The sequence below is a fragment of the Saimiri boliviensis genome, chromosome 8 (assembly GCF_048565385.1).
Source record: "Saimiri boliviensis isolate mSaiBol1 chromosome 8, mSaiBol1.pri, whole genome shotgun sequence".
NCBI classification, from domain to species: domain Eukaryota; kingdom Metazoa; phylum Chordata; class Mammalia; order Primates; family Cebidae; genus Saimiri; species Saimiri boliviensis.
The window spans coordinates 14,684,116-14,704,362 of NC_133456.1; the positions used below are offsets into that span (position 1 = coordinate 14,684,116).

Consider the following 20,247-nt stretch of genomic DNA (forward strand, 5'->3'; position numbering starts at 1 on the left):
ACTCAGAAGTTTTGAGTCACTGCTTGGAATTTCACTTCATCACTAATACTGTATGTGAAATCTGCTGTGTAACATTTGAAAATGAAATTATGTGTCCTGAATTTCTGTGATAATTTTTGAATTCTTATTAGAGTAAGATTATTCTATATCCATAAGGATTAATACTATCCTTTACAAAAAAATTAGAATTGCCCCTAAAGAGTACTGTTTTAGATACAGCAACATTGAAATTTTTAAATAAATGTCTCATTTGGTAAAAGGCAAAAATGGTCTAAAATTTATTAATGGTCCATTTTGTAAACACATACTTTCATCCAAATCAAGGGTTGGCCAAATCTGCCTTGCTGCCTGTTTTTGTAAATAAAATTTTCTTTGAAACACAGCCATATTTATTCATTTATGTATTATCATCTATGGCTGCTTTTGTGCTATAGTGGTAGTGTTGAATAGTTGTGACAGACACTGGATGGCCCATAAAGCCTAAATATTTACTGTCTTGTCCTTTACAGAAAAAGTTTGCCAACACCTGATCTAAAAGATAAAGTGCAGAATCTGGCTGCTCTAAACATTCTGGTTTTGAATGAAGTCATTTTCACTTTACTCTTTTGGGTGAGCTCTTAATTCTGTTTCCCTAAAGACATAATGATCATGTTTCTATTGCTGCCCATGAAATTAGTTTCTTTTTTTAAGTCTTGATTCTGTTTCAGAAGTGATTTGGATGTTAGACTATCTTGAGAGGCGGGAGGGTATATACCTTACAGAATTTCCAAGCTAGAAGTGATCATTAAGGAATGTTGTTATTCCCTTAAGACTGTGACCAAGTCAGTCAGAAACTTGAGACTGTTCTAGTATAGATGTAGGTAGTATAATTTAAGTCTCATAAGTAACCATATGAAAACACGTACATTTTCTTTCTTAATATTTTAAACTTTTAATTATGATATAATTTCAGGCTTAATGAAGAAGTGCAAGAACAATATTCTGTACCTATTTTACATGTTACACACATTCTAGTGACAAGTCTAGAGAAAATTCACTGAAAAATTCCTCTAAACTTTTCACTGAGATTCCCTAGTGTTAACATTTTACCAAATTTTTAAAAAATCATTTTCTGAACTTTAAAAAAGTAAATTACAGCAAAGGTGGGCAGATTGTTTGAGCCCAGGAGTTCAAGACCAGCCTGGGCAACATAGTAAAACCCCATCTTTACAAAAAATAAAAAAATTAGCCAGGCATGGTGGCACGCACCTGTTGTCCCAGCTACTTGGGAGGCTAAGGTGGGAGGATTGCTTGAGCCCAGGAGATTGAGGCTACAGTGATCCATGATGGTGCCACTGCATTCCAGCCTGGATGACAGAGTGAGACTTTGTTTCTTAAAACAAAACAAAAAAATCAAAAAACCTAAGTTATAGATATTATGCCTCTGGATATTATTTGTGTATTTCCTAAAGCCTAGGATATTTTCCTATGTAACTTTAGTGTACTTACCAAAATCAGCAAATTACAGTGATAAAATACTATAATCAATAGACCTCATTCAGATTTTGCCAGTTCACATAAGGGTCTTTATGGCCTTTATAGCAAAAAAAAAAAAAAAAAAAAAAAAAAAAAAGGGGGTGGGGGGCTGAAAATATGGGAGCAAGCATTACATTGAGTTGTATGTCTCTTTAGTGTCCTTTATTTTAAAATAGTTCTTCAGTCTGCCTTTATTTTTAATAAAGTTCACATTTTAAAGTATTTTTGAATTTTTGTAGAATATCCCTCTGTTGGGTTTATCCCTCTGTTTCCTTTGTTTGGATTCAGGTATACATTTTTTTGGTCAGGAATATTACAGTAGTGTTCTTCACATTGTACTGACTTGTTCCTTTACTAGCGTTGTCAGCTTTGATCACTCGATTAAGGTATAGCCTGCCAGACTTCTCCAATGTAAAGTTACTATTTTTCCATTTATAATTAAAAAGTATCAAAATATAAAAAATAAAAAAATATATAATTAAAAAGCATCATATATGAGCAACTTTGGAAATATGCAAATACCCTATTTTTCATAAAATTTATCCATTAGATTTATCGTTCAGTGATTTGCCTGAATTGCCTATTACCATGTGGTTGCCAAATGGTGATTTTCTAATTCATCATTCCTTCTACTTTGTTTACTGGACATTCTTTTGTAAGCAAGAACTTTACTTGTTCTCTTGTTTGTTCATTGATATATGCTATTTTACTCATAAATTCTTATTTTATCCAGTAGATTATGATTCATTAACTTCATTATTTACTTGATTTCTTCATTGTCCTGTATTTGGCCAGTAGAAGCCCTTTCATGTTGGCTTGTGTGTCATTCTTACATATCTCCATTATTTTATTTTACTTTTTGGGTACAATATGCTGTTCCAGGCTCATCTTGTACAGTCCCATCCCTAGCCCTAGAATTGGTCATTTCTTCAAGAAGCTCTTGTTCCTCGTGTTGGGAACTGTTTTGAAACCAATCTGGATTCTAGATGAATTCATCGATAATGGGACATTGCTTCTAGTACCTGTCAGCAGACTGTATAAAGTGTGTGTGTGTGTGTGTGTGTGTGTGTGTGTGTGTGTGTATCAGTGAACATGTAGGTACACAGAGTGTACTTCACCACTCTGTTATCTGTTATTTCTGTTTCCATCTGTTAATCTGACACCATGCCTTCCTTTGAATCTTTTGAGATTTCTTTCTGTGACTCTCCTCTCATTGTTTGTTCTTTTGCCTATTCCCTAAAAAGTTATATCTTGGGGCACCTGAGATTTATTTCGTTCTACATGTTAAATAGGGCATAACAGCCTGGGTGTGGTGGCTCACACCTGTAATCCCAGCACTTTGGGAGGCTGAGGCAGGTGGATCACCTGAGGTCAGCAGTTCAAGACCAGCCTGGCCAACATGGTGAAATCCTGTCTCTACAAAAATTAGCTGGGCATGATGGCAGGTTCCTGTAATCCCAGCTACTCAAGAAGCTGAGGAGGGAGAATCGCTTGAACCTAAGAGATGGAGGTTGCAGTCAGCTGAGATCACACAATTGCACTCCAGCCTGGGTGACAGAGCGAGACTCCGTCTCTAAATAAATAAATAAGGTACAATGTCTTTTCTTTGCCGCTTTTAATTCAGGGCCCTGCCATTTCTTATACTTTTGCAACATTTATCCTTCTTGCTCTCATTCTTTTCCACTTTCATGGAATCCTTCATTATGCTACAGTATTATCTTTTGAAAACACAGATGTGATTAACAGGAACCTCCAGTAACATCTCAGAGACTCCATTACTCCAAGAACAAAGCCTTTAGTGTCTGATAGAGAAGGTAATTCCATGTCTGTTTAAACTTCTTGCCTAGCAGTTTTTCTTTATACACTCAGTGCATGAGGTACATCAGTCTTCTCATACATATTCACCTCTTCGTGTCCTTGAACATACTGTTCTCCTTGCTTGGAATACTCTATTTTTTTTTTTTTTAAATGAGTTGCGGTTCATGATATGTCCTTTTCTGTACTTCTATAATGTAATAATCTTAACTGATAGCTAAAATTACTTGCGTAGATGCTTGTTTCCCCTCACTAGACCATGGAATTGCTTCCTTCAAAGGCATGGATTTTTTTTTTTTTTTTTTTTTGAGACGGAGTCACCCTTTGGCCCAGGCTGGAGTGCAGTGGTGCAATCTAAGCTCACTGCAACCTCTGCCTCCTGGATTCAAGCAGGTCTCTGCCTCAGCCTCCCAAGTAGTTGGGATTATAGGCGCCCACAACCACGCCTGGCTAGTTTTTGTATTTTTAGTAGAGACGCGGTTTCACCGTCTTGGCCAAGTTGGTCTTGAACTCCTGACCTTGTGATCCACGCTCCTCGGCCTCCCAAAGCGTTGGGATTACAGGCATGAGCTACCATGCCCGGCCAGCATGGACAATTTTTTAATCTTTGTAGTAAGAGTTACTTTTATTATGGTATCTTGGGAGTAATAGTTATAATTAATTACTTTTTACTAATAATGACTTCTATGTGCCCCCTATAATCTGCGCTACATTCAGTAGCTAGAGTGATCTTTTGGAAATACAAATCCATTCATCTCAGTTTTCTATTTAAATTTTTTAAATGGTTCCCCATTGCACTGTTAAAATTAAGTTCATTTTTCTTAACACGGCTCGCATGCCTGTCATGGTCTGGTCTTCATTTATTTCTGCAGTCTCATCTCAAGCCAGTTTAGTCAGGCAGTGGACCTCTGCTGCTAATATTCACACACATGCAATCATTCCTGAAAATTCCTGTTCTGAATGTCTCTTCTCATTTAAATTTTTTCCTTTCTACCTGGAAAGTCTTTCCTGTTTCTCCAAGATAGAGCGTATGTTTTGCTCTTTGTACAGGCTCTCACAACATCTTTTCCAATCACAGGCAGATAACATTTTGTAGTGATACATTGAGTGAAGGAAGAGACTGCTTCTGTCTTGGTCACTTGGGTCTTCCCAATGTACTGTGAAGAGCTTGGTAGTGTAGTTTGACATTTCATAAATATGTCAATGAAAATACAAAGAAAGTCCATCTTTCCCATGGTACCTTCATAATTTCTTTTGTACTGCTTCTCAAATCCCTAGTATATCTTTTTTATTTGATAGATGGTCAGAAAATATTTTCATGAGTGCAGTGTAATCTTTTTAACCCTGTGAAGTTAAGTGATGGTATTTTTATCAGCTGTAAAATGGAATCAGACAGGCCCATGAGGTTGTAACTTAGCTTTTAAGTGACAGCTGACAATTGACTTACATCTTCTGATTTAAGTGCTGTATTCTTCCACTCTTTTCTGGTCCAAAAAAATAGTGATATCTTTTCTAGGCAGTTCATGCAATTGTGTATCTTTGGTAAATACTTTTTAGATTATTCTTAATCTGCTTCTGATTTAGACATTATAATAAGTCTGAATTCATTGTAACATCATTTAAACGATTTCAGTGTTTTGTTCAGGTATCTTGTTTCCTTTAATACTTCAGAGATTTTTTTTATCTGTGATCCATAATTGAACTTCAGTAGATTTTTAGAACCTCTAAAGTTAGATGTAAGACTGTAGCATTTTTGGGGTGATGGTCCATAAATATGAGCAGGTTCTCTTAACGGGGGTGTGCATATATGTGGGTTGAGAAAGGAATGAACTGCAGTTCAAAAAGTATTTTCTAGATGATTTGGATATCAGGAGGACTCCTGCTCTTAGCTTCGTAGTGAAGGGTGGGTAAGGCTAGAAAAGAATGTGGTTGGGGAACCAAGTTTAAACAGAGTGGCAATGAACTAGGAGGACTTTTTAGGTATGGATGACACTTACTGAAGAACATCATTTAGAAATGCCTTGTGAGTAGCTGTGGTCTTCACCAAAAATATAGTCATAATGCACAAGAGTCTTTGGTACTGTGCCTAGGACTTTTTCTGAGGCATTTTGTCTTTTCTTTTTTAGTTTTAAAAATAGGCCATTCTACACATGAGGCAAAATGTGAAAAACATACAGTGAAATGTTTCCTCACCACCCTTGGCTTCCATCTGATTTCTTGGAGGCAGTCAATCAAGCAGTTTCTTGTGTAGCTTTCCAGAGATAATTTGTCCATATTATGCATATATTTTATTTTTTTAAAATACAACTGGCAGCATTATTCAGCTCCTTTTAATTTAATATAATGTGAAGATTACTTAATTTCAATTTATAAAGAATTTTTTTTCAGAGCTGCATATTATTTTACTGTGCAGATAGGCCATAATTTATTTAATCATTCTCCTATTAGAGCCATTTAGGTTGATTGCTTTATTTGCCTTAGCAGCAAGTAATTTTACCTAAGCTGTTTCACATATTAACAAGTGGGAATACGCATGTTGGCTAGGTTACTAAAAATTAGTTTTGTTGAGCTATGGTCTGTGTTACTTGTAATTTTGATCAGCATTGCCAAATTGCTCTTCATAGTTATTATACCAATTCAACTCTCATTGGCACTGTATATGCGTAAGAATGTCCATTTCACCACCCCTGGCCAACACAAGTAGTGTCAAGTTTTATCTTGGTGAGATGGATAGGCAAAAATGGAATATTGTAGCTTTTCTCTTATGCATTATGTATTGAACATCTTTCCCTTAGCATTTCCTACTTTAAGAACTTTGTTCATATTCTTCGCCCATTTTTCTTAGTGGCTGAAAACTGAACAGATCTTGTTACTTACATTTCTTGGGAGCCCTGCTATCTGAAGTTAGAGTATTTCTTCAGGGGTTTAAAAGAATAAACAGCCGGGCGCGGTGGCTCAAGCCTGTAATCCCAGCACTTTGGGAGGCCGAGGCGGGTGGATCACAAGGTCAAGAGATTGAGACCATCCTGGTCAACATGGTGAAACCCCGTCTCTACTAAAAATACCAAAAATTAGCTGGGCATGGTGGCACGTGCCTGTAATCCCAGCTACTCAGGAGGCTGAGGCAGGAGAATTGCCTGAACCCAGGAGGCGGAGGTTGCAGTGAGCCAAGATCGCGCCATTGCACTCCAGCCTGGGTAACAAGAGCGAAACTCCGTCTCAAAAAAAAAAAAAAAAAAAAAAAGAATAAACAAAATTATTTTATTTCTTTTTTCCTCTTCTTCTTCTCACCCTCTCTTCGTCTTTCCCACTCATGTATGTAATTTTATGAAACTCTCCAGACATATATATTATCTTCTATCTTCTTTCCAGTTTTTCCAGTCAAATCTCTTTGATCTACTTGAGCTCCTCCTCTACCCAGGTGCAGACTTGCTAGGTCATAATCCTTCTGTTTTCCATTTGGCCCTCTTAGCCTTATCACTTAATAGTATTTCATATTTCTTTAATTCTGGAAAACTTATCTGCTTAATTTTGTAAAATATTTTCTTCTTTCCTAAGATGACTTTTACCTGAAATTGGCACCTGAACTTCTAGGCTCCATAGCTTTGCTTTTCTGTTTTCTTTTTGTCTGTTTTTTTAGCTATGAAAGTGGTGGTTTATATATATATATATTTTTGAGATGGTCTGTCACTCTGTTACCCAGGCTAGAGTGCAGTGGTGCTGTTACAGCTCACTGTAACCTCAAAATCCTGAGCTCAAGAGATCTTCCTGCCTCAGCCTCCTGAGTGGCTGGAAGTATAGGTGTGGGCCACCATGCCCAGCTAATTTCTTTTCCATTTATTTAGAAATGAGGTCTTGCTATGTTGCCCAGGCTGGTCTTGAACTCCTGGGCTCAAGCAGTCTGCCTGCCTTAGCCTCCTGGAGTGTTGGGATTACAGATGTGAGCCATTGTACCCAGCCTTGCTCATAGTATTTTTTTCTCTTTTTCTCAATATTGCTGTCATTTAGGAAAATATTTAGGAAAAAAGATTTGGTTGGCACATAGAATATTTGATCTGTACTTGTTAGCAAGAAAAAACAAAATCTGATCTTAGTTTTAAAAAATAAATCTGTGGCTGGATGTGGTGGCTCACGCCTGTAATCCCTGCACTTTGAGGGGCCCAGGTGGGCAGATCACCTGAGGGCGGGAGTTCAAGACCAGCCTGACCAATAGGAGAAACCCATCTCTACTAAAAATCCAAAATTAGCCAGGTGTGGTGGCGCATGCCTGTAATCCCACCTACTCAGGAGGCTGAGGCAGGAGAATTGCTTAACCTGGGAGACAGAAGTTGCAGTGAGCTGAGATCACGCCATTGTACTGCATCCTGAGCAATAAGAGTGAAACTCCGTCTCAAAAAAAAAAATCTGTTATTACAGAACAGATAATCTGACCTCTATAAAATAAAAGGTGGAAAACTTATTCATGTAAATTATTTTGTTCTCATAAGTGTTATTTAGCTGAGGAATAGTCTAAACCAGTGGTAACTTTTTTTTCTTAATGAGAAAAAAATTTCTTATAAATTATTTAATAATTTTATTTTATTCCTGTTTCTACAGTATATTTTTAGAGTTTATTTGGGTTGTATTAATGAAGTGCTGGATTGCTTCTAATGAGTACTTTTTGAGCCTGTTATAAGAAAACAAATTGTAGATTAAGCCATGTGACTATATGAAACACATTATTTCAAATTAGAGACTTTTCTTCTCTACCTTTTACTTTCATTTGCTTATTTCTTTCTGCATGTTTTCTGTCTTGGCAGTCTCCAGGAGTACCACTATGTGTTATTGTTTCTTAAATTTCCCCAAATTGTGATCTTCTGCTTTAGCCTGTTTCCTGAATTTCAGATGTATATTTATCACTCTGACCCTGGAAATACGAAATGTTTTGGGCTATAGGTGAGGCCTTTAAATAGTGGTTCTTTCCTGGGATAAAAGAGATTGATGGTATAGTGATAAAAAGAATAAGGTATATGAAATACTTTGAGTTTATGTAGCACTGTTTACGTGATTTCTATAAATTAGAAGTAGAATTTCACTTGTTGGTTCATTCAGAAAGGAATTGAGTGTTGATTATGTGCCAGACACTGTTCTTGGTGCTAGATATACAGCAAAGAATAAGACAGTCTGGGCCCATAATAATTACAGCTTTAGTGTGTATGAGTTGTGTGTTTTAGTTGAGATTTGCACCTAGATACTAAAGAAATAAGAGGATAATATATAAAGAATATCAGATGGAATGTGGAAGCAGATTCTTTTAGGACTCTCTGAGGGCAAGATCAGTCCCAGAACCATGGTCTCCTAACTTACAGAATATCAGATTTGCCAGGCATAGTGACACACACCTGCCACCAGCTATTTGGAAAGCTGAGATAGACCTATCCCTTGAGTATGGGTGCAGTGAGCTATGATCACACCACTGCACTGGATGTGATGGCTTCCAGCACTTTGGGAGGCTAAGAAAGGAGGATCACTGGAGGCCAGGAGTTTGAGACCAGCCTGGGCAACACAGTGAGACGCCTTCTCTATACATACACATACACGCAATGTTAAATCTTAGAACATCCACAGTCGTTGCCTTCAGTATTCTCTTCCAATAAATAAAATTTTGAGACCTTATAGATTTGAAAAATGTCTTTATTCTCCCTTGTTTGGCAGATCATATAATTATCATTTTTGAAATATTCTCTTATAATATGCCATTCTCTTGAGTGGAATATTTAACAAAGTAAAGTGATTTTACATTAAGGGTTAACATAAATGAAGCCAATTTAAAGAAACATTTTTTATAACAGACTCTGTAGCCTATGTGACATTATTCCAGACAAACTCAAGTATCACTGAGACTAATACTATTTATTCACAAGACAGAATGATCTTAAGAAATGTCAAAGTTACCCTCATGTGGCTGCTTCCTTCTCAGCTTTCAGTATTATGGGACTTTGGAAAACTTCAGTTGTATTTTCAGGACCGCACTCTCTTAATATATAAAATAAGGAAGAGAGAGTAGGTAATCTGAGTTGCCAGCTTAAATTTTGTATGTACTTTTGACTATATAAAGAGGGAGGATCAAGCTAGCCACTCCAAGTGCTTGGGTGTTATACTGATGGGAATTGTTTCTCATATGATTAGGCACACAGTAAATAGTAGCTCCTGGTCATTAGTTAGTAGCAATTATCTATTTTGTGAACATCAGAATACATTTTTAACTTAGTTGATCTAAACTTTTGAATGTAACTAAGAATTTATCTTTGAGAAGGATTTCCAGTGGTATATTAACTGCCACTACAGAGTGGGTCCCCAGCTTCAGGCCTGTGTAATAAATTACTTTAAATGTTTGTAATGAATGCTTATAATGCCAAGATATTATGCAAAAGAAACTAGGTCAAAATTGTGTTATTCTTAGTTGGACCCTCAATACATCAGTTCTAAGTACTTTTTGTGAATGAACCTTCTGTCTTGTGAAGTGCCTAGGGTTACAGAGTACCTAATGCAAATGTCATTTCCAAGCTTCTTAAAACTAGCAGAATACCTTTTTTCTCTTATAGTGTGGGTAGATGCTAGTAAGTGGCAATTCTTTCTTTTTCCTCTCTGGTAACCCCTCTGAGAGGCAGATAGAGGAGTAAGACAGATAGAACTAAGAGTGCTGGCTTGCTCCTTCCTGTTCTTTATTACCCACAGCTAGAAATTGACAACTAAGTAACTTCAGATGTTCCTCATAGTAGCAGATGGGAAAGTATCCCCTCTCTAGAGGCAAAAGCAGATCAAGAGAAAGGAGAGCCCAGATGTCTCTTAGCTGAGGGCAGGCATTCTCTCTTATGAGGAGGAGTGAGTGAGGATGTTCAGAGCAGCCAGTAGTTCAGTAGTTCTTAACCTTCTGTGTGCATTAGAATCATCTGGGGAGCTTCTAAAAAATATACATATCTGGTGTGCACATCCAGAAATTTAGATTCACTTTGTCTAGAGTGGTATTTCCATGAAAGCTTCTTGGGGTGGATTAATTGTGCAGCCAGGGTACCGAATCATAGCTCTAATGAAAATCCTTCTACAAGGGGATGAAGGATGTCACCAACATTTGTGCATAAATCTCAGAATGGTACTCCTTCCCAAAATAATATTGTTAAGCATGTCCTGTGTCACCTAGTACAGAAGATAAAAGTGCTCTGCAGTTGGACTGTCTGGTAGCATCATAACCTTGGGCAGGTTGCTAAGCTTTTAAAATAAGTTTTCTTATTTGTAAAATTGAGATTATAGTACTTACTTCATAGGGTTGTTTTGAAGCTCAAATAAAATAATATATTTGAAGGGCCAGGTGCAGTGGCTCACGCCTGTAATCCCAGAGCTTTGGGAGGCTGAGGTAGGCTGAGGTCAGGAGCTTAAGACCAGCTTGGCTAACATGGTGAAACCCCATCTCTACTAAAAATATAGAAGTTAGCCAGGCATGGTGACATGTGCCTGTAATCCCAGCTACTCAGGAGGTTGAGGCAGTAGAATTGCTTGAACCCCGGAGGCGGAGGTTACAGTGAGCCGAGATTGTGCCACTGCACCCCAGCCTGGGCAACAGAGCAAGACTCTGTCTCAAAAAAAAAAAAAAAAAAAAAAAAAGATAGTATATTTGAAATGTTGAGCATGATACCTGGCAGACAGTAGAAGTGCACAATTAATTATAATAATCTTTATTAGATAATTTGTCAGCATGCATATAGTATTGGAGATTTTTAAAAATCTGTATTTATATAGGTTTCCCTGGATCTGTGCAGTCCACAGTGATCATTTTTAATGGCAACTGAATATTGCATTATGACCTTTCCTCAGTTCTGTGACATGTAGTTTATTATTTTCCACAAATATTGTTAGAACCAACAGTTGTAGAGAGGAGACCACACAGTTGTGGTTAATATTATGAGATGCCTCAGAAGGGAGGCTATTCATATTACGTACCATTGAGAGTGTATGGGTTTGTTACTGGTCCACTTAAGATGACTGGATAAAAAAATGTTGTGCTTAAGAGTTACTTGATGGACTGTGGAAGTGAGGAGCTGTTAAAGAACAAAATAGCTTCTAGGCCTTAGATTAACACAGCAAGAAAAGGTGCTTCAAAGGCTGTAAACAGTTTACATTTCTCAGGACTGATTTTGGTGTAGTGATCAAGAGGAGCAGTGATCTAAAGCTTACCTTTTATATTTTTTATAATAATCACAGTGCAAAAGTAGATATTACATTTGGCCATTAGTCATGTTGGTTTTGCATTTATAGAAAAATATACTGAATAGTATGAACTGTCTTTACAAGTGTAATTTTTCTGAAGTGTTTTTATATAATTGGGTAGTTACTAACCTTTTCTTCCTATGAGTAGAGATGCCAAGTGCACATTAGAATTATGAATACCTGGTTAGGTGTGGTGGCTAACGCCAATGATCGCAGCACTTTGGGAAGCTGAGCAGATTGCTTGAGCCCAGGAGTTCGAGACAGGCTGGGCAATGTGATGAAACTCCATCTTTACAAAAATAGAAAAAATTAGCCAGGCGTGGTGGCACGCACCTGTGTTCTCAGCTACTTGGGAGGCTGAGGTGGGAGGATTGCTTGAGCCTGGGAGGCAGAGGTTGCAGTGAGCCAAGATCATACCACTGCATTTGAGCCTGGGTGACAGAGCGAGACACTGTCATTTAAAAAAAAAAAAAAAAAAAAAAAAAAAACAGATGTCAGGAAGTGCATTCTTGCCAGAAATGACGCACTTAGTATGCTACTTTGCTAGTGAGATCATACAAGCCTGATAGATGTAAATATATATATTTGTGCTATATGTTGTTTTAAAGGGGCCAGGATAGATTCTTATTTAAAGCAAAATATAAGTCACATTTTAGAGAATAATTAAATACCAGTCTGTTCCTTTTCCATTTCTTTATTGCCATGTGAAAACAATCGGTTTTAGAGCAATCACCATTTCCACTCACACTAATAACCCTCTCTCTGGTTTATTTTTTTGCAGGAGGTATATCGAATTCCAAAGAAAAGTCAAACTGAAAAGGAGAACACAAGTAGGTATTCAGAGATAATCTGTGTTGATGGCTTTACAACTATTCTTTTGGTATGTGCAAAAGTAACCGATAAGGACTTGAGTTTTTTTGTTTTTGAAACTGGAGACTATACAATAAGTTAAATGAAAGATTTGGTGTAAAAATTTGGAAACTTGCGCTTTTATTCTTAATGACATTTTGCCAAAGGAAATGTCTCTTATACTTTTGTTGTTGATTTCCTTGAACTCAGTCTTTACTAGCTTTTCTTCTATTTGTTTTCTAGAGCAGACCTTCTTTATTTTTTTTTATTTAGCCTTTTTTTCCTTTTATTATTGTTAATTTTATTTTCTTCACACAAAAAACCTATACTTGTAGATGTCTGTGGGAGGGTGTTTACCTCAAGATATTTATATGCAGCTGGGCAGGTTGGCTCACATCTGTAATCCTAGCACTTCGGGAGGTCGAAGCAGGTGGATTGCTTGAGCCCAGGAGTTTGAGACCAGCATGGGCAACATGGTGAAACCCCATCTCTGCAAAAAATACAAAAATGTTAGCCAAGTATGGTGGTGTGCACCTGTAATCCTAATTACCAGGAGGCTGAAGTAGGAGGATCACCTGAGCCCAGGAGATTGAGGCTGCAGTGAACTGTGAGTGTGCCATTGTACTTCAGCCTGAGCAATAGAGTGAGGCCTTGTCTCCAAAAACAGAGATGTTTACATGTACGATTTTACGTGTACACAGTTGACCCTTGAACAGCACAGGGGATATAGATACTGACCCCGTGCAGTCAAAATTCCACATAACTTTTGACTCCCCATATTTTGTATGTTATGTATTTGTATTATATACTATATTCTTAGACTAAATTAAGCTAGAGAAAATGTTAAGAAAATCATAAGCAAGAGAAAATATATTTACTCTTCATTAAGTGGAAGTAGATCATCATAAAGGTCTTCATCCTTATTTTCATCTTGAGCAGACTGAGGAGGAAGAGGAAGGTTTTGTCTTGCTGTCTTGGGTGGCACAGGTAGAAGAAAATCCACATATAAGTGGACTTTCATGCAGTTTGAACTCAATGTTGTTTAAGGGTTGACTGTATTGACTTTTCTGAGGCAAGTTCAAAACTTTGAGCAGATTCTCAGTCACCCCTGAAAAGGTTAGAATCATTGTTTCAGAATGGATATAGCAGGGAGGCCATGGGAGTCTGGTGTCTAGACTTTACCACTTAGTTACATTTCCAACAAACTTATTTATTGATTGACTTTTTAGAGACAGGGTCTTACTCTGTCATGTAGGCTGAAGCACATTGGTACCAACATAGCTCTCACTGCAGCCTCGAACTCCTGGGCTCATCCTCTTGCCTCAGCATCTTGAGTAGCTGAGCGTATAGGTGCGTGCCATCACGCCTGGCTAATTTTTTAGTATTTTTGTTTGTAGAGACAGAGCCTCCCTATGTTACTCAGGCTAGACTTGAACTCCTGGCCTTAAGTGCTCCTCCTGTTTTGGCCTCCCAAAGTGCTGGAATCTTAGATGTAAGCCACTGTGCCCAGCCTTAAGAATTTCCTTCCTTTCCTCCAGCAAACTTATTCAGAGATTCAAGGAATGGGATCACTTATAGTGGTTATTGGTTTCATGAGTACTTCCACCACTTGCCCACTATAAATAGAATGAAGAAACCAGTGTAATAATTTTTTTACTTTTTATTTTTGGTATGCATGACGTTTTATATAATCTTAGTCTTATTGGTTAAAGACCTGTGAGATATCTTTTGCACCATCGTTTATCTTTTGAATATTTTTAGTTTCATTCTGGTTTAGTCTCTTCATAGCCACGCATTCTACTTAGGGCTGCAAAGAACTCTTCCCGTAAGAAAGAAGGCAGGACTGGACAATAGTAATTGGCAAAACCAGTGGCACCACTATTGGGTTGATTATTAGAAGCTAGCTTTCTGGGATCACTGAATTAAAACTATTAGCAGGGCCGGGTGTGGTGGCTCATGGTTGTAATCCCAGCACTGTGGGAGGCCAAGGTGAGCGGATCACAAGGTCAGGAGATAGAGGCCAGCCTGACCAACATGGTAAAACCCAATCTCGACTAAAAATACAAAAAAAAAAAAATTTGGCTAGACGTAGTGGTGTGTACCTTTGGTTCCAGCTACTTGAGAAGCTGAGGCAGGAGAATCGCTTGAACCCGGGAGGTGGAGATTGCAGTGAGCTGAGATCGTGACACTGCACTCCAGTGCAACAGGAGCAAGATTCCGTCTAAAAAACAAACAAACAAACACACAAAACAAAACTGTTAGCAACACAAGCAAAGTTTAAATATCTATTAGCATTTCTCCACAGTATTTTGCAAGTATCTAGTCTGGTGTAGCAAGATACTTGCAAAATATTGTGGAGAAATATTTTGCATCCATGAGATGCAGAGGATGTTCTGTAGTGAACAGCTATAATCTTTTCAGGTAGTAGCCTCTTGTCTGCCAATCTGTCTCTCTTTCACCTGTGGAACTCTCCATCTCCATCTCAGGTTTTAGAATAAGGAAATGCTTATAATTCAAGCCTGGTTTCTACTTCATAAATGTCAAACAAGTAAAGCTTAGAACCTTTAAAATTCATAAGGATTGTGAAATTCTTCAGGAAATATGTAGTCTAACTTTACCCTCATTTTTATAATATTAGGATATCAGCTGAATAAATTGAATGACTTGTCTGCCTCACATATTCTAAGGTGCAGAGTCAGAATATGAACTGTTGGTATGATTCCTTTTTTGATTTATCAGGGTATAGTGAAGAAATAGCCACATTTTAAGGAACTGTATAATAGGCGAGAAACCTGGGGGAGCAAGATAGACGTGGGTAGATCCAGATGCAACTGGATAATGCTACCTCATAAAAGGATGTAGTGCTAATATCTCATGAGCTGGAGCAATTAATTTAATTATACAGCATTTTCTACCAGCATGTGGTACAAATGAATTCTGTTAGCTTCTCACTGACAAATGCTTATACCTGGCTGTGGATTAGTAACCATGTTGCAATTATTTGGGTCTTTGGGCCATCTAAATGGAGAACTGTGAGAAAAGCTTGTGAAACTTAGGTTTCTGAGGGAGTAAAACAACTGATAGCACATTTTTCTGAGATGAGAAAAAGAAAAAGCAGTAAATGTCTATTGAGAAATCTTCCTTGTCCTGTAAGAAATTCTCAACAAGAGAGCAAGACTAACATACACAAAGCAACAGCCTATTTTGTCAGTCAGTTGATACTGAAATGTTTATTGGTGAGATTTAGACCACTTAAGGAGATGAGAAACCAGGAGGGTGTGATCAGTAAAAAGTAGTACTTAGGACAGCTTTTGAGAGCACTGCAGTGGAACTGGGTACATGAAATTAAGAACCGCTAGGAACACAAGCAAATCTCACAATCTCAGTGAGATTAAGAACCATTCTAGGTAAACAGAGACACTGTAAATTAAGAAGGTTATTAGTACCATCTTTGAATAGGAAGTGGGCATTCTGATGTTTTGGTTGGTTGTTTTGTAAGAGACAGGATCTTGCTCTATTGCCCAGGCTGGAGTGCAGTGGTGTAAACAGAGTTCACTGCAGCCTGGAATGCCTGGACTGAAGCAGTCCTCTTGCCTTAATCTCTTGCAAATAGCTGCGACTACAGGTGTGTGCCACCATGCCCAGCCTGGCATCATGTTTTTTTAAGATGTAGCTCTCAGGCTGGGCGCGGTGGCTTGCACCTATAATCGCACTTTTGGAGGCCGTGGCAGGTGGATCACCTGAGGTTGGGAGTTCGAGACTAGCCTGGCCAACATGGAGAAACTCCATCTCTACCAAAAATACAAAATTAGCCAGACATGGTAGCACATGCCTGTAATCCCAGCTACTCAGGAGGCTGAGGCAGGAGAATCACTTGAACCCAGGAGATGGAGGTTGCTGTGAGCCGAGATTGTGACGTTGCATTACAGCCTGGGCTACAAGAGTGAAACTCTATCTCAAAAAAAAAAAAAAAAAGATGTAGGTCTCTGGCTTTGATGACTTCCAAAGTTATCACCTGTGTTTGGGATATTTTTCTTTTATAGTTATACCTTTGACTCTTGAACAACACAGGTCCACATATGCAGTGGATTTTTTTTTTCAACCAAATCTGCATAGAAAATATAGTATTCATAAGGTATGAAACCAAACTATTAGGAAGGGCAGCTTTTTTATAAATGTGGGTTTTGTGGGGTGGATTGTGGAACTTGAGTATGCAAAGATTTTGGTGTGGAGGGAAGGGGGCTCCTGGAACCAGTTCCCCATTTATACCGAGGGATAACTGTAGTTCGTTAAAATGTTGCCTAATAAGGCACTTTTAAAATTTTAACGGATGGGGTCTTGCTTTGTTTGGCCAGGCTGGAGTGTTGAGGTACAATCATAGCTCACTGCTGCCTCGAACTCCTGGGCTTAAGCGATCCACCCACCTCAGCCTCCTAAGTAGTGGGGACTACAGCCACCATGCCTACCTTAACAAAAAATAGGCTTTTCTCATTGAAGTTTTTATGCTTAGCACATCAGGCTACTTTTCTTAGGTTATAAATATGAAGAGTTAGGGGTTAGCTGAAAGCTTTTACATTTTCGAACTGACAAACTACCTTGGTAAATGTAATGGGAGTATCTTGCACACATGTGCTCACAAAACTTAAGAAATGTTAAAACCTTAGGCTGAGTCTTTGGTGGGGAAGAGGAGAAAAGGGCATTTATGAAAGAGACTTTTATTAAATAGAGTGAACACAGACACAAGATTTTGTATCACATTCAAAGTCAGAACTGGGTAGATAAGGGAGAAGTCCATAGCTGTATTTGTTTGATAGAAGTTTTATTATACAGTTGATATATAAAAAATCCAAAACCCTTTTTCCCTTAGTAACTGAACGAGGAAGGGATGCTGTTGCCTTCAGAGATCAAACACCTGCCCCAAAGACTCCTAATAGGTCAAGAGAGAGAGACCCAGACAAGCAAACTCAAAATAAAGAGAAAAGAAAACGAAGAGGCTCCCTCTCACCACCTGCTTCTGCCTATGAGCGGGGATCAAAAAGGCCAGATGACAGGTAAGTGGCCTGTGTGAGTTGTTTTTGTTTTTGTTTTGAGCAAGTTAAAAAGTACCCAAGTTGGCCGGGCGCGGTGGCTCAAGCCTGTAATCCCAGCACTTTGGGAGGCCGAGGCGGGTGGATCACGAGGTCGAGAGATCGAGACCATCCTAGTCAACACGGTGAAACCCCATCTCTACTAAAAATACAAAAAATTAGCTGGGCATGGTGGTGCATGCCTGTAATCCCAGCTACTCAGGAGGCTGAGGCAGGAGAATTGCCTGAACCCAGGAGGCGGAGGTTGCGGTGAGCCGAGATCGCGCCATTGCACTCCAGCCTGGGTAACAAGAGCGAAACTCTGTCTCAAAAAAAAAAAAAAAAAAAAAAAAAGTACCCAAGTTATATACTTCTGGCTTTTGGAATTAGTATTCGCCTTTTGATGAGTGAGTTTAAAACTTCACTGATAAATCTTAAGACAGATTCTCTGTTGACAGTAGTAGTAGCTGTGAAGATTAATAGGTTTTGGTACTTGACTGGTTTCTATTTGATTAATATTTAAATGTCATTTTGAGAGCCAAAGATTTATTCTTTCAAATGCAATGGGGGTTGGTGGGGGATAAATCTTCAAAGATATTAGTGATTCTTTAAAAGCCAGAACTCTGTATTCTTGTGAGTCTTGTGCCATACTAATCAAAATGCTGGTTTTAATAAATCTAGTCAGAGGTTATACCAAGACTTACGAAGTAAAGAAAGAAAATAAAATAAATAAAAATAAATAAATTAGTCAGAGGCTCTCTGGTCATGCTGGTCGAAAAACAAACCATGTATCACTGGGGGCCAGAAAACATTTATCCCAGACAAGTTATTTTTAAATTAAATTTGCCTTTTAAAAATTGAGATAAAGCATTTATATACTGCAGTTGGCAGAATTTTTTAGTTTTAAGCTATCTGGGTATGTAACGTGATTTTTATGTGCATTTCCCTAATTACTAAATAGATTGAACATCTTGTTATATATTTATTGGCCATTTCTTTCTTTTGTATATAGTTAACCAGTTTTCTCAGCATCATTTATTGAAAAGTATTCTTTCCCCACTGTAAGTTCTTGGTGCCTTTGATGAAGATGAGTTGGTTTGTAAAATGTGTGGATTTATATCTGCATTCTCTATTCTGTTCTATTGGTCTGTTTGTCTGTTTTTATGCCAGTACCATGTTGTTTTGGTTACTATAGCTTTGTATTGCCATTTTTGTTTCCTGTTCTGTGAAGTATCTTATGTGTTGATCATTCATTGAATTATTTGTCCTTTTTAGCTTTATATGTTCTTTATATTCTAAATATAATTTTGTCTTTGTGATAATTGTTGCAAGTATTTTCTCCCAGTTTATGGGTTATATTTTGACTCTTTGTACCTTTTGATACATAGAATTTATTAATTATGGTTTAGCTGAATATATCACATATAGTATATTTTCCTTATGGTTTGTGCTTATTGTGTTTTAAGAAATCCTTCCCTATCCTTGAGGAGGTGCTATTCTTTTGTATTTTCTTTTAAGAGAATTAAGTCCTTAATCCATTTGGAATTAATTTTTGTATATATTATAAGGGAGGGATTCAGTTTTATTTTTCTCTAGTACCCAATTGTCCCAGCACCACTTACTTGAAAACCCATCCCTTTTTATTGGTCTGCAGTGCTGCCTGTCTCCCACAAATTTTTATGTATGGGAAGATCTCTTTCTGGGGCTCATGATGACTGTAACTTCTGTTAGGTCTTGGTAGCAAATCACTACCCACTTCTTGGTTTTCCTCTAGGAAATCTTGTCTTTTCTCAGACTTTATTCTTCTTTAGAATCTGCTTCTTTAGAACCCTGCCCATCAAAGAGATGATTCTGTAGAGACTTGACATTGATAAAATTTTGAGTATGCCTATTTCTGTCTAATTAGGTCTCTTTTGAGACAGAGTCTTACTCTGTTGCCTAGGCTGGAGTGCAGTGGCACGATCATGGCTCACTGCATCCTTGCTTTACCTGCTCCGGCTCAGGCAATCCTCCCCACTTCAGCCCCCCTCTCATCCAGTAGGTGGAAGCAAACACCACTACTCCCAGTTTTTTGGTTTTTGGTTTGTTTGTTTTTCTAGAGATGAGGTTTTGCCGTGTTGCCCAGACTGGTCTTGAATTCTTGGGTCTCGAGGCTGGTGGAACACCTAAGGTCAGGAGTTCAAGACCAACCAGGCCAACATGGTGAAACCTTGTTTCTATTAAAAATACAAAAAATTAGCTGGCATGGTGGTTCACGCCTGTAATCCCAGCTGTTTGAGAAGCTGAGACGTGAGAATTGCTTGAACCCAGAAGACAGAGGTTGCAGTGAGCTGAGATCATGCCATGTGCTCCAGCCTGGGCAACAAGGTGAGACTCTCTCCAAAAAAAAAAAAAAAAAAAAAAAAAAGGCATCCAGTTTTGTAACCACCATAACATTCCTTATACAGAGCACTTCCATCACCTTAAAAAAATTCCCAGCCAGGTGTGGTGGCTAATACCTATAATCCCAGCACTTTGGGAGGCTCAGGCAGATGGATCACGATATCATTGAGACCAGCCTGGTCAATATAGTGAAACCCAGTCTCTACTAAGAATACAAAAATTACTTGCTTCAGCAGCACATGTACTAAAATTGGAATGATAGAAGATTAGCATGGCCCCTGCACAAGGATGACATGCAAATTCATGAAGCATTCCACATTTATTATGATATAAATAAAAAAAAAATACAAAAATTAGCCGGGTATGGTGGTGTGTG

General features: G+C 38.1%; 1 protein-coding gene and 1 pseudogene across 4 annotated transcripts in view; both read left to right on the forward strand.

Annotated features, from left to right (window-relative positions):
* The window catches only part of SETD2 (SET domain containing 2, histone lysine methyltransferase), a 153,229-nt gene that overhangs the window by 87,347 nt on the left and 45,635 nt on the right, over window positions 1-20,247 (forward strand). For all 4 annotated transcript variants that reach the window (XR_012518725.1, XM_039477412.2, XM_074403960.1 and 1 more), the window contains 2 exons: window positions 12,356-12,404; window positions 17,291-17,474. Coding sequence is in view for 3 of the 4 variants with exons in the window: in XM_039477412.2 (XP_039333346.1) it covers window positions 12,356-12,404; window positions 17,291-17,474 (233 nt within the window). In the remaining variant the exon portion in view is untranslated. The remainder of the gene's footprint in view (window positions 1-12,355; window positions 12,405-17,290; window positions 17,475-20,247) is intronic.
* LOC120367230 (U6 spliceosomal RNA) lies at window positions 20,096-20,194 on the forward strand (annotated as a pseudogene).